The sequence below is a fragment of the Eurytemora carolleeae genome, unplaced genomic scaffold (genome assembly GCF_000591075.1).
Source record: "Eurytemora carolleeae unplaced genomic scaffold, Eaff_2.0 scaffold409, whole genome shotgun sequence".
In the NCBI taxonomy this organism is placed as follows: Eukaryota; Metazoa; Arthropoda; class Copepoda; order Calanoida; family Temoridae; genus Eurytemora; species Eurytemora carolleeae.
The window spans coordinates 177,155-192,325 of NW_019397434.1; the positions used below are offsets into that span (position 1 = coordinate 177,155).

General features: G+C 31.8%; 2 protein-coding genes across 2 annotated transcripts; both read right to left on the reverse strand.

Moving 5' to 3' along the window:
* Positions 1 to 1,798: 1,798 nt before the first annotated feature.
* LOC111714278 (uncharacterized) lies at positions 1,799 to 2,467 on the reverse strand (the record flags this gene model as incomplete). Its single annotated transcript, XM_023489345.1, is given in 2 exon segments — positions 1,799 to 1,848; positions 2,274 to 2,467. Coding segments are annotated over 2 exon segments (234 nt in total), but the record flags the coding sequence as incomplete, so codon positions are not given.
* Positions 2,468 to 10,965: 8,498 nt separating this feature from the next.
* LOC111714270 (toll-like receptor Tollo) lies at positions 10,966 to 15,139 on the reverse strand. Its single transcript, XM_023489336.1, has 8 exons — positions 15,113 to 15,139; positions 14,844 to 14,928; positions 14,415 to 14,521; positions 14,007 to 14,087; positions 12,978 to 13,079; positions 12,392 to 12,493; positions 11,399 to 11,492; positions 10,966 to 11,135 (listed from the first exon to the last, which is right to left on the reverse strand). The coding sequence occupies exons 1-8, from the start codon at positions 15,137 to 15,139 to the stop codon at positions 10,966 to 10,968; spliced, it is 768 nt and encodes a 255-aa protein (XP_023345104.1).
* Positions 15,140 to 15,171: the final 32 nt, after the last annotated feature.

Sequence of the window (15,171 nt, forward strand, 5' to 3'; positions counted from 1 at the left end):
GGGTCACTTTAAATTATGCTTACAGTCCCTTTAACATACACACTTCACACTTCAAGGCTAAAGAAGTGTAAAAGAAAAGGCAAAGAATGTATGTCATAGGTCTTAATGTGATCGAAAGTCAAAGATTTCTGGGATAAGGACTGAACTGTTAAATCCGCATGGTGTCATGCAAAAGGTTTCAAGGGTTCCGTTTAAAATCTGGCATTGCCATCAATTTGCATGGAGGGTCACTTGAAATAACGAATAAGTTCCTTTAACATACACACTTTACACTTCACAGCAAGAGAAGTGTAAATTGGTTTGTTTTCTCTAAGAAGAAAACTGTTTTAGGTAAAAGTGGAAAGAAATATGGCGATGGCGATTGTATTGCAATAAACGCCCCCCCCCCCCCTCCCCCCTAGTTGAACTCAAAATATAAAAAAGAAGCAAAAGTTGGAAGTTATTAGAAAAGAAAAGGATTTGCTGGGAAAGTTCTAGTCTCTGGAGAGCCTGGAAAAGAAAATGGGAAGCTGTGTCAGATTCTAATAATTTTGGATTATGTGAAACACAATTCCGGCATAGTGTTACATTCTAAGAGCATGGTTAGGTCCCAACTAGAGATGGACATCATTTTTCAAACGAACACAATTTTGAAGAGCGAACAAAATTTTTCTTGGAAAAGGGTGTCTTTCAGAAAAAAACGAACATTGTCCGAACAAAATGGATCATTCAAAAAAACAAAAACTATGTCTTTTTAAGAACGAATGAAAGAACATGTGAGAAAATGAAAGATATAGATGGAATATGAATGATAATTTTGAGAACAAACGAAAGCAATTCTTTTTTGAACAATTGATAAAAAACCGAACAAAAAAAGTTGAATGTGACCATCTCTAGTCCCAGCAAGAACATCATATAATAGGAATAAGTCAGCAAAATTATAGAAAGTATTTTAATTAAAGGGGCTAAAGTTTAATTTCAAATGACCCGTCTGATTCAAAATGGTCCCTTTTTAAAGTTTTGTCTGCATGATCAAGTATGTATGAGATATAAATGATTAATCTTTAGAAAAATTGTTATTTTTAATTGTGGTTTCTTGCTCAAAAAAAATGATAGAGAAATTGTTAATCAGGATGCCCCTCTTTAAATTGAGGGTCATTTAAAGTTACAACAACACTCCCTTTAAGTATAAACCGGCTCAGTATTTAGGGGTTGTATATTTTCCAAAAATTTAAAATATTTAATGGATAGGGGTGTATATTTTCCCAAAATTTATAATATTCAATGGATAGGGGTGTATATTTTCCAAAAATTTAAAATATTTAATGGATAGGGGTGTATATTTTCCCAAAATTTATAATATTTAATGGATAGGGATGTATATTTTCCCAAAATTTATAATATTTAATGGATAGGGGTGTATATTTTCCCAAAATTCATAATATTAAATAGATGGGGGTGTCTATTTTCCCAACATTTCTAATATTTATTGAATAGTGGTGTATATTTTCCCGACATTTCTAATATTTTCGAATAGGGGTGTATAATTTTACAACATTTATTGTATTTAATATATAGGGGTGTATATTTTCACAACATTTATTGTATATTCTATATATATAGGACTGTATATTTTCCCAGCATTTCTTATATTTACTGAATAGGTGTGTATAATTTCCCAAAATTTCTAATATATTCTGGATGGGGTGTATAATTTCCCAAAAATTATAATATTTACTATATAGGGGTGTATATTTTCCCAAAATTTATAATATACAATGGATGGGGTGTATATTTTCCCAACATTTATAATATTTACCGGATGGATGGTCTGGTAAAGATGGTCCCTTGTGATACCGTATCCACTATCTAGAACAAATAAATTTGTTTGAAAAATGATTTGACAAATTCATGAAATAAGACTCAGAGAGTCAATCTTGAAAAAAGACTTATTTTGTAAAAATTATAATCAGAGGCAGAATTTAAAGAATTTGAGCTGCGGCTTAAATTTAAGCCGCAGCTCAAATATGGGTTGTTTTACTTAAAATAGTATTCAATGTTTCAAGATTTAAGCCAGGGCTTAATTCAAACTGGTTTTTGGGGGATTTGAGACACAGCTCAAATTCATTGAATTTTGAACACTTTATCAGTTCTATAGTTGCAAAACATGATCACAATCCTTTTTAAAAATATTTTTGAATTTCTCTTTTCCATGATTTGTCTTTGTGGAGTTAATATTTCTAAAAACTGTTTAATAACAGTTTCCTGTTTTTATAAATATTTAAAAATTTCACCTGACAGATCTGACCATTGTTCCAATGGGTTCATGACTCCATTCCCTTTCCTTCCTTCCTCTTCCTGTCCTTCCTCCTTCCTTCTCCACTCTTCATCCTTCCTCCCCTCCCTCCGCCTTCCTGTCATTCCCTCTTTGGTTCCTCTTTGGATTAATTTATCACTTCTGGGGCTAAAATTCTCCATAAATCTAGGACTTCCTAAGGTAGAGAGAATTAGGTTAGTAAAGGATTTATAATTAAATTAAACTAGTTCCAGCTTTGTTTTGTTTGTTTTAACAAAAACAAGGAAGAGATAGATAGATAAATAGATAGATATTTAGAAATATATATATTTCAATTTTTAAACTTCACATCTTATAAAAAAAGAATTACACTAAACATAATGTTTCACGCCTCATGACGATCCTCAGTAGTCAAAATAGATAGATTGATAGATATATAGATAGATAGATAGGTAAATAGTTAGAGAGATAGATAGAAAGATAGATAGATCGATAGATAGATAGATTGACAAAGGGACAGATAGATAGATAGATACATAGATATATATATATATAGATAGATAGATAGATAGATAGATAGATAGATAAATAGATAGATAGACAGACAGATATATTATATTTATAGATCTATAAATAGATAGAAAGACAGAAAGATAAAGAATTTATGATGAAAGATCTACAGTAAAATAAATAAAGGATAAGAATACATTAACAAGGCAAAAAATAATAAAAGAAAAGAAGATAAACAGGAGATTCAGAAAAGGGTCTTTGGTGCTAGGGATATTTTCCATATCTCCAAAGAGGACAAAGCAGAAAGGATAGGACAGAGATTTGAGAGATCAAGGAACAAAGGTAGGACGAAATATTGTACCAGGACAAAAGAAAGGATATGACAGAAATATGTCATGACAAGAAGAAAGGATAGGACAGAATTATGTCATGACAAGAAGAAAGGATAGGACAGAATTATGACAGAACAAGAAGAAAGGATAGGACAGAATTATGTCATGACAAGAAGAAAGGATAGGACAGAATTATGTCATGACAAGAAGAAAGGATAGGACAGAATTAGGACAGACGAGCAAATCAAATATAAGAGAGTAGGATCAGGATAAGAAAATATGTTAGGACAGAATATGGACAGGACAATCAGAACAGGACACAATTGAACAGAATGACAGAATTTATATTAAAGCAAAAATAATTAATTATCAAATTAGTACAAACTTAATATTAGAAAAAACATATTTTAACTCTAACTTATTTTTTTTATGGGACAATATTAAAACAATGAAGTTTTTTTGCCTCTCAATTGCACCGCCCCAACTGGAGCTAATAAATGTATGGCATTTATGTCAAACATTTAAAAGTTCAGCTTTGATTGATAGATAGATAGATAGAAAGATAGAGACAGATAGATAGATAAATATATTTAGGATTGAAAGATAGATACATAGATAGAATAGATAGATAAATCATTAATTGTTGTATAGTATACTAGATAATGGTTACAGTGTACAAAAGATGACTTTTGTAATGATGTATATTGATAGATAGATAGATAGATAGATCTATTGTTGATTACATAGATAGATAGATAGATAACTGAGTATGGATATGATAATGGAGGACTAAATGCTAGAATCATTACCAGTGATTAGATGTATAATAGTGACTACCCAAACAGGAGGAGTTTAACTATATAGATAGATAGATAGATAAATATATAGAAGAAAGGGTAGATAGATCTGTGCATAAATATATAGATAGAAAGATAGATATGTAGATAAATAAATATACAGAAAGATAGATAAATTAGTAATTATATAAAAGGAAGGTTAGATAGATATTATATATATATATATAGATAGTTGGATAGATATATAGATATATATAGATATGTTTATGAATAAAATGTTATAAGAAGATTGTTGCGTTTTAACTGATATAGATATGTAGTTATGTAGATCGATATATTTTTATCTTTAGATGAATATATGGAATTAGATAGATAGATAAAGATAAAGATAGATAGAAAGATAGATATTTATAAAATAGTTAGATAGATAGATTATTTTTATCTTTAGATAAAATTATAAAAATTATAGATAGAATTAGAAAGATAGATAGAGAGATATAAAGATAGATAGATAGATAGATAAATAAATAGATATGATAGATAGATATGTAGATATGTAGATTGATATATTTTTATCTTAAGATGGATAGAAAGATAGATTGATAGATAAACAGACAGACTATTGACTGAAAGAAAAAAGAAAAGTGAGATATAACCAACAATTACTCCCCACTCCCCCCCCCCCAAAAAAAATGTCCTTTTTTATTTAAATTTAAAAAAACGAAATTTGTTTAATTTATGGGTGAATAATACATTATCTGAAAACTTTCTCTTCAATTGTTAATATTAGATAAAATAAAATAAAATTATACAAACTTGATTTATTTCAAATAAAAGCATGTTTCTATAAGACTAGTTTTATATTGCAGTTTTGGTGTCAGCAAGTGTGTTTTGTGTGATTATAGGGTTACACATTTTAAGATAAGGATTAAGATAGAGCTAGAAACTTATGATTGAACTTAAATAATTTTGATCTTTATCCGACAAATTTTACGAATATTTTTAGTTTTCCTAATCCGTCTTAACCCTATCCCTACTGGAGTACTCGAAAACCAGGACACACAGGGGGGTCGATTTGACAACCCCCCCCCCATGATTTTGGAACGAATTACTAGATCTTGGAACACTGGTTTTAGAACAAGTTACGATATTGTGGAACACTGGATTGGAACGATTAACTACATTATGGAACAATAAATCTGGAACTCATCAATAGATCCTGGAAATGTGTTTCACAAGTTTGAATGTTTGGAACGTTATATCACTGAGAAAACAACACAACAAATTTATGGAACTAAGTTGTCTTTCTACACTCTGTATTGGAACCCTGATGTGCCAAGCGTTCCAAATGTTCTGTTCCTTGGAGATCCTATTTCCTGGCCGGATTCCGTTGGAACATGGACCAAGGGAACTATTCTTCCATTGGCGTTCCTAAAAAATTTGAATGAAAAAAAGCAGTGGGAAACTTTTAAGCCGATGGAAATCTAAATCCCAAGGTAGGTTTATTTATGTATGCTCAGAATTACAAAAAATTTACAAAAACATTACAAAGAGAAAATGCTAAAAGAACTAAAATTTCAATTAAATAATTTAAACTCATTCTATGGGAGATAAGCTATTTTAAATCGGTTTATTCGGTTTACCTCTATCTAAAACCTCTATCTAAAAGTTCATATCTCTAATCCCATTTAATGCCTATTGCTCAATATACAATTATGAGTAATTAGATAGCATACATACAGATGGTTTTGAGGGGTTTATAATTTTTTTTCATGATGTTTTAGCATTCATGTTGGGGATCGAACCCGACTATTAATACTAAATATAAATATACAGAATTTAGGAAGAAAGGCAAGAAAACTAATAGACGATTAAAAGCATTAAAGATGTCCTATCTATAAAATCTCCCACCAACCAAGATGTCCTATCTATATAATCTCTCCTACCAAAATGTCCTATCTATATAATCTCTCCTTCTACCAAAATGTCCTATCTTTATAATCTCCCCACCTACCAAAACTTCCTATCTATATAATCTCTCCTCCTACCAAAATGTTCTATCTATATAATCTCTACTCCTACCAAAATGTCCTATCTATATAATCTCTCTTCTCACCAAAATTTCCTATCTATATAATCTCTACTCCTACCAAAATGTCCTTTCTATATAATCTCTCCTCCTACCAAGATGTCCTATCTATATAATCTCTCCTCCTACCAAAATGTCCTATCTATATAATCTCTCCTCCTACCAAGATGTCCTATCTATATAATCTCTCCTCCTACCAAGATGTCCTATCTATATAATCTCTCCTCCTACCAAAATGTCCTATCTATATAATCTCTACTCCTACCAAGATGTCCTATCTACATAATCTCTACCCTACCAAAATGTTCTATCTATATAATCTCTCCTCCTACCAAAATGTTCTATCTATATCATCTCTCCTCCTACCAAAATGTTCTATCTATATAATCTCTACTCCTACCAAAATGTCCTTTCTATATAATCTCTCCTCCTACCAAGATGTCCTATTAATCTCTACTCCTACCAAAATGTCCTATCTATATAATCTCTATTCCTACCAAGATGTCCTATCTATATAATCTCTACTCCTACCAAAATGTCCTTTCTATATAATCTCTCCACCTGCTAAGATGTCCTATCTATATAATCTCTCCTCCTACCAAAATGTCCTATCTACATAATCTCTACCCTACCAAAATGTCATATCTATATAATCTCTACTCCTACCAAAATGTCCTATCTATATAATCTCTACCCTACCAAAATGTCCTATCTATATAATCTCTACTCTACCAAAATGTCCTATCTATATAATCTCTACCCTACCAAAATGTCCTATCTATATAATCTCTACCCTACCAAAATGTCCTATCTATATAATCTCTACCCTACCAAAATGTCCTATCTATATAATCTCTACTCTTACAAAAATGTCCTATCTATATAATCTCTACTCTACCAAAATGTCCTATCTATATAATCTCTACCCTACCAAAATGTCCTATCTATATAATCTCTACTCCTACCAAAATGTCCTATCTATATAATCTCTACTCCTACCAAAATGTCCTATCTATATAATCTCTCCTCCTACCAAGATGTCCTATCTATATAATCTATACCTAACAAGTGTGGCAGGAACAAGATGACCGTTTGGCAACATGACTTCAAGGCCCTGGGATCCGGGCATCAGAACTTGGGCTCTAGAAATCCTCTCCTCCTGGGCCCTGAACCCCCTCTCTTCTGACTCTGGGTTCCCAGGCTCCAATGTGTGGTAAATATGCTCCTGGATAAATATAAGGATCAAAACAAAACAAAGAATACTATGAGAAAATAAACAACAGCAAACAATATCTCAAACCTACTCATATCAGATCTATGTGTCTTCCATTCTATTGTAGTTAGGTCTATAGTGTTATTAGATCTATATCTGTAATGTGACTAGTGATGTGGCTTCAGCTTATTCGTTTTTTGTTTTTATTTTCTTTCAGGGGCAAAATTTGGAATAGTGTTTAACTATTTAATAAAACAAGACATTCGTATAGTGTTTATAGTAAATCTAAATAGTTTTTTCTAAATATATAAAATTCTTAAACAATCCGAAAACGATGCAAAAACGATCTAAAACGATCCAAAACAATCCTTAAGGATCCAAAAAGATCCGAAAAGGACCCAAAAACGATCCAAAAACTATCCAAAACGAACCAAAAACGATCCAAAAACAATTCAAAACGATCCAAAAAAATGATGCAAAAAAAGATGCAAAAACGATCCGAAACGATCCGAAACGATCCAAAAACGACCCAAAAACGATCCAAAAACTATCAATCATAACTACACCATTTTAACAAATTTTTGAGATTTCAGATATCTTGCTTAAAATAAAAAAGTTGCTAGATAGAAAGATATCTCTGATAGCTTTCTGAAAATCCAAAATCTGCAAATATTTCATGAATATAAATAATAACATAAAAGCACCGAGCAGGCTTAATTAAATGAAAACAAGTTGGGATACTATTGCCAGCTTTAGGTATAATCAGACACCTCGCACCGGCCATGGACAATCATAATAAGTAGAGAGTGGGGAAAGATAATGGGATAAAGCGGGGATGCATGGGAATATTGCGATGTACCATCTCATCAGAACTATACTCCGTTCAACATTTCCTATGTCGCAATGGACAATTCATTTATTTTACAGTTATATCATTTTCATCAATATCAAGTTGGCATCAATTCAGCACCGCTTTCAATACTGAACCAGTGTCAGAGAATCTATTTACATTAAATGTCGTCTTATGAAGACCTTATAATGTAAAAGAATGAGTTACAAAAGCAAACTATTAATTTTAAATGTGAGAGTGAGTATTCAGTGAATGCAAATGGTCAAATTGTTGTAATATTGTAAACCCCACCAAAGTTTGTACATAATGTATCCTAGTTCACTCAACCCAAGCCTTATCATCAGTTGGAAACTGGGTAAATGAATATCAATATTTTAATCCGTTACTTGGCATCTGCACTAACGGGGAAAGGAAATATACGTGAGTTTCTTACAAAGACTATTATATATTTAATTAGGAATACAACTTAATTTTCCATCTACGTAGCAATTTTTGGAATCAGCTTTTGAATTAGTGAATCTTTTTTTTTAAATTTATTTTTTCACCCTAACAAATTCTTATTGGAGAATTGATATTAAATTATATGATTGTAAAGAATTAAGTTTTTATATTTGTGAACATTAAAATAATTCGACAAGAAGAGACCTCTTGCGGTGAAAAACGGAACTGATACCAAATGACAGCTGGGTGGAATTAGTCAAACTTTTCCGTAATAATACTGCTATACAATATTGCATTACATGTTGGGTTGCTCCTCTAGTCTATTTCTTTCTGGTGAAATTCATTTAAAATGGATTTCTATCAGTCACCCCGGACTATAAACCAGAGCGAGAAGCATTCGGTATGATTTATTTGAAGTCACACGTGTTTTGGTCTATAATTCAACAATCTTTAAACTTACGAATTTGTTTATTTTATACTTATTCATTCAAAATGTATATGTCGACAACAAATTATTTTAGAAAAAAGGCTGAAATATTATGTATAATGGTTCAAATTGTGATCGAAAGTCAAAGCTTTCTGATATATTGACAGAACCGAATTAAATCCACGTGCAGTGTAGGCGTAAAATTTGAAGTGACCCTCCATGCAAAGATGGCAATGTCCTATTTACAACGGTACCCTTGAAACCTTTATCTGATAAAAAATGTAAAGATATACTGTTGTTTTTCTGACTCGAAAAGTGTTTTTTTTTCTGTGAGTTTCTCGAAATCACTTGTCATAAACAAGAAATGCGCAAGTCACTTTCACAGAGAAACCGCAAATGAAAATAAACAAATTAAAGAAACAAAAACATAGAAATCTAATTCATACAAAGATAGTGATTAGAAAATTTGAGTTTGTGACAAAGACTCAATTTCTTTGACATCAAAATCATAGAATTAAAATTCATTTAAAGGTACTGTAAGTGTAATTTAAATTGACCCTCCATGCAAAGATGGCAAAGCACGATTTAAAACGGTACTCTTGAAAGCTTTGTCTGTTCAAGTATGAATCAGATATCAATGTGTGATTTTTTTTTCATATGCGGTTTTTTTGATTATTTTGAAGCAATGGAAAAACTCACAGAAATAAACACTTTTTGAGTCAGAAAAATGAGGTAGCTTCCACATTTTTGATCAGATTCAGGTTTCAAGGGTACCATTGTAAATTTGGCATTGCCATCTTTGCATAGAGGGTCACTTGAAATTATGCTTATAGTCCCTCACTTCACACTTCACAGCAAGAGAAGTGTATATTGGTTTGTTTCCTAAAAATATAATTTTGTTCTTTCTCTAAGAAGAAAACTAAGAAAACTATTTTTGGTTTAAAAGTGGATAGAAGTCTGGCGATGGCGTTGGTATTGCAATAAACGCCCCCTCCTTCCCCCCCCCAAAAAAAAGTTGAACTCAAAATATAAAAAAGAAGCAAAAGTTGGAAGTTATTAGAGAAGAAAAGGATTTGCTGGGAAAGTTCTAGTCTCTGGAGAGCCTGGAAAAGAAAATGGGAAGCTGTGTCAGATTCTAATAATTTTGGATTATGTGAAACACAATTCCGGCATAGTGTTACATTCTAAGAGCATGGTTAGGTTCCAGCTAGAGATGGACATCATTTTTTAAACTAACACAATTTTGAAGAGAGAACAAAATTTTTCTTGGAAAAGGGTGTCTTTCAGATAGAAAACGAACTTGTCCAAACAAAATGAATCACTCTAAAAAACAAAAACTATGTCGTTTTTAAGAACGAATGAAAGGACATGTGAGAAAATGAAAGAAAAAGATGGAATATGAATGATAATTTTGAGAAAAAACGAAAGCAATTCTTTTTTGAACAATTGTCAAAGCAAAAAAGTCAAACGTGCCCATCACTAGTCCCAGCTAAATCTTCATAAATTAGGAATAAGTCAGCAAAATTAAAGAAAGTATTTTAATTAAAGGGATTAAAGTTTTATTTCAAATGACCTATCTGATTCAGCTTTGTTTGATCAAATATGTATGAGATATAAACAATTAATCTTTAGAAAAATTGTAATTTTTAATTGTGGTTTATTGCTCCAAAAATGATGGAGAAATTAATAATCAGGATGTCCCTCTTTAAATGGAGGGTCATTATAAAGTTCAACAATAATCCCTTTAAGTATAAACCGGCTCAGTATTTAAGGGGTGTATATTTTCCCAAAATTTATAATATTTAACGGATAGGGGTGAATATTTTCCCAAAATTTATAATACTAGAAATTCAAGGGGCTTCGCTCCCTTCTTTCTAGGCTTTTAGGGCGCTTCACGCCCATCTTCTATTTAAATTGTGAACATGTTCTTTTTGTTTAGATTTTAAAACAAAGAAGAAAATTTTTTTTGTGGATTTAAAAAAAAATTTGCGGATTTTCAATAATTTAATTTTTTTACAAAATTAAAAACCTTTAAAACACATTTCTCAACATTACACCTTCCTCTTCCTGCCCTCCCTCCTTCCTTCTCCAATCTTCATCCTTCCTCCCCTCCCTCCGCCTTCCTGTCATCCCCTCTTTGGTTCCTCTTTGGATTAATTTATCACTTCTGGGGCTAAAATTCTCCATAAATCTAGGACTTCCTGGAAAACATATATGTTCTCAAAAACTTAAATATACATGTCTGTTTTAAACTTTAAATTGTAACTCTAACATTTTCAAACTTAAAGTTTGCAATTTTAGTCTAAAGCATTTTAGGAATAAAAAATTGATAGTTTGAGTAAGTCTCAAACTATCAATTTGAGGAAATAACTTTTGATCTTGACTGACATTTAAATTGAAAAGTCACCTAATCGTCCGTTTTTACATTCTATTGTCCCAAGTCAAGACACCTTTTTGCACTAACCTGACCCCTCTGCTGTAGAGCGTGTGGAGGTTGACCCATCTGAGGTCTGCCCAACACAGTCATACCCAGTCTCCTTTCCCAGTATACCCTCAATCTATTAATCATAGCCATTTAATCATTCTGACAAGTTTTTTTATGGTAATTTATAGCACCTCAGAACAACAAATTTTGGGCTAAAATAATTTCAGTATAATTCTTTTGAAAAATCTGCTATTAGAACAAATTTTCTGCAAAACCAGACATTCTTATGTTTTTATAATGTATTCAGAAAAATGGCCACATTTGTATTCTGACTTTCAAGGATGAATAAATGTGAGTAAAAAATTTAACTAAAATGTCTATTGAGAATAAAGGCAGTTTATAAAGCACTGAAACTGACCAAAATAAAAAGCTTAAATGGAGGAGAATTCTTCCTTAGTTACAATTTGGGATTTCAAAAATACTAAATGTCAAAAGTGAAGATTTACTCCGACGGAATTATTGAAAATTATAAGTGTGGGTTCTCTTCATATTTTATCTTTCATTATATTTTAAGTGAAAAATAGACATTATCATTGAATTTTCAATTGTATTGAGTGTATCAAGAATTAATTATTCATGACTACTTTACGCCTATGGTAAGTTAGAGGAATTTTATTTTACCCTAAATTTCTTAAACTAAAAATCTTGACCTTCCTTACAGGGAATCCAAGAGAAAAAGTAAGGTTTTAATTTTACGCCAATAAAAACGCAAGATTTACAGAGCTGGAAATTATTTCTTTGGATATGTAGATAACATGACAATTCAGGACGGAGCACTTGAAAATGATAAAGTAGCAGGCGTGAATCAAGCCCAATGAGAGCTGGTGCATTTAAACTAGGCCTTAAAAGAACTTTTTCACTCTATAAGATCAAGATTTTAACATCTTCTGCCAAGCATTAGACAATTTATAAAATACCAATTGGCAAAACCCAGCATTTCATCCAAGGGTATTTATTTATTTATTTATTTACCTGTTCCTGATCAGTTAGGTAGAAGAGAAATTTTGGCCAGAATCCTGACTCTGCCCAACGGAGAACTAGACTGGTTCCCAGCAATATATTAAACTCAGGCACCTTGACAAATATAGACATTACAATGGTTACTTTACTATTTAAACAATATTAAATATTATCTGAGTGGTGCTACCAATTTTTATTCTCCAATTTTCCAAAATATAATAGCTGAAGGACCCGGCATTGCCCGTGGGAAAAAAAATTGAAATTTTTTAGCCTTTAACAACCCCCCCCGCCACTCCTGAGTGTCCACAAAAAATTTCAGCCCAATAGGTCCAGCCATTTGGCCAGCTCTACGCCACACATATAAATATGAATGGCTTGTTTCATTATATAGATGTGTTTCATCCCCTTTAGTGTTTTTCAAAAAGGCTTTAAATGTTTTCCATCACCTTGATTATTTTAGTAAAGAATTCAACTCAGCAAGTAACTCTTATTCTTTTTTTAGATAAAGTCATAAATTGTAGTGCTAGCATTCTCTATTATGAATTCTTAACAAAAGGCAAAGTGCTTAAGAAAAATGATTAATAATTAGAGTTCTAACCTGGGCTAGTTGAAGAGATGTGATCTCCTCTAGCAGGACTATGATAGGAGAACTAGATAGATGTACAGATCTAACCTTACTCCACTCAGTCTCCAAGTATACCTAGAAAATTAAAAGATTAATTTTTAACAAAAATTAACAATTTGAAATCTTTTGATGTGACTGGAACTTGACAAACTATATAGTTTAGAAGTAAAATCTGTTTCCATCAGATAATTTTTTTTTATTAGGCAAAAAAGTTCCAAGCAATTCTGCTCAATTCCGAACAATTCCATGCAATTAAGCGCAACTAATTTCCCATTGGAAACCCTAAATGTAAGTCTGCATTACAAATTTTTTTATTAATTTGGGAAAAAGTTCTTTGATATGTGAAAACTTTAAATTCATGAGATAATATACTTAAAGCAAAGAATACTATATTCAGACTATGTAAGCTCTATAAAGTCCTGTTTATTGTTCAACAAAACAGTTCCCACTTCAGAGAAGAAAATGTATGGCCTATAATGCTCAAGTAATGAAATGTATTGTATGTGAATCTACGGGGTATGCATTTTAAAGAATACCCCCTCCCCGAGCCAAAAAAATAATAAAGATGGGACTACAAATTGATACTATGTATGTATTAAAATGTACAAGCATTCAAATTGCCAAATTTACATAGTTTTATTATAGGAATTGAGTATATTTGCCTTAAATTCAAATTTTCTAATAGCTATATCTTTGCAACCTAATGGTGCAACACTTTAATATTTGATCTAACAGAATTCATAGTCTGAAATATCTATGGTCTTCCACATTGGATTGCAAAGATATAGGGATTAGAAAATTAGCGTTTGTGATAAAGACTCAATTCGATTGGATGAAAAAGCCTCAAATTTCATTTAAGAAAAACCAACATTTTCACTCTTACAGAGCTAGTTTTGACAATTTTCTGACAATTGGCCCTTTAGTGTTCTCTCAAATCTACACACCTGATTTTCTGAACTTTTATTACAATATAAGACTGATTTATAAATTACAAATGTTTACCTGGGAAACTAGAAGAACTAGCTTGCTAGCGGAAGAATACGATGGGGGTGAAACTCCAACCCGAAACTTTATATCACATTTCTACAAAAAAGAATTTTTATATCTTAAAATCTCAGCCTTAGTCTGGTCTTCTTAGACATCTTTTAAAAAACAATATTTAACCTGTTGCTCATTATAAAGTTATTACGGATATGAATTGTTGACATGATTCTTAGGTTTCCAACGCAAATGGATTTACTTGCGTCCAATGGCTGGCCCTGTAATTTTCTTGCAATTCCGCAATTTTTCACGCAATACAAGAACAGTTGCGCACAATTGCACACAATTCTGCATAACTCCTCGCAACGGAATTCCAATTGGAAACTCTACGCGATTCAGTTTTTAATAACAAATTTATTCATTGTTTACCTTAAGATTTGGAAGGAAAGCTTGCTGAAGGAACAGCTGATCAGCTGATGAACAGCTGATGCAAACTTCACGATGGAACTTTGTGGAACAATGGCCGGATACCCAACCTTCAAAAAGACATTTTTATATTTATTTGCACCAATAACCATTGAGAAGAATGATTCAAAGGGCCTGAATTTTATGTGGGATCAGACTTGGCATGTGGGGGGTCAGTCAACTAACATTTAAATATTATCTGAATCTTGCAAATGATTGATTGATTGAATGATTGATTAGTTGATTGATTGGTTGATTGATGATTTTTGAAAACAGGTTTAAGCTATCTGAGCCCCCCTGCTGCAGTAATTTTAATTATATTTTTATTTTTATCTTTATCTTTATCTTTATATGATTTGATTTGATAATTAGTTGATTGATTGATTTATCTACCTGGGAGCCTGTTCCTAAAAACATATAAGCTGCTGGCGGTTAGGATGAGGATGATGGTGAGCACAACAAACGTTACCCGTAAAATCTAGATGTTCAAAGATGAGAGAAACGGGAAAACCATTAAAGGGAGTGTTCGCAAAAATGAAAGTCGAATTAAATTCGGGTTTGATCGCTACTGATATTATTTCTTTAAGGAGAAAATGGTTAAACATGATTAGTACAATCTGAGTGAAATGTTTCAACTCCGTGAATTTGTATGGACGCTATGCTCTTCGATATAATCCGTGTTCAACCATTTGTTCCTAGCTTACAGACGCAATAGCTATAA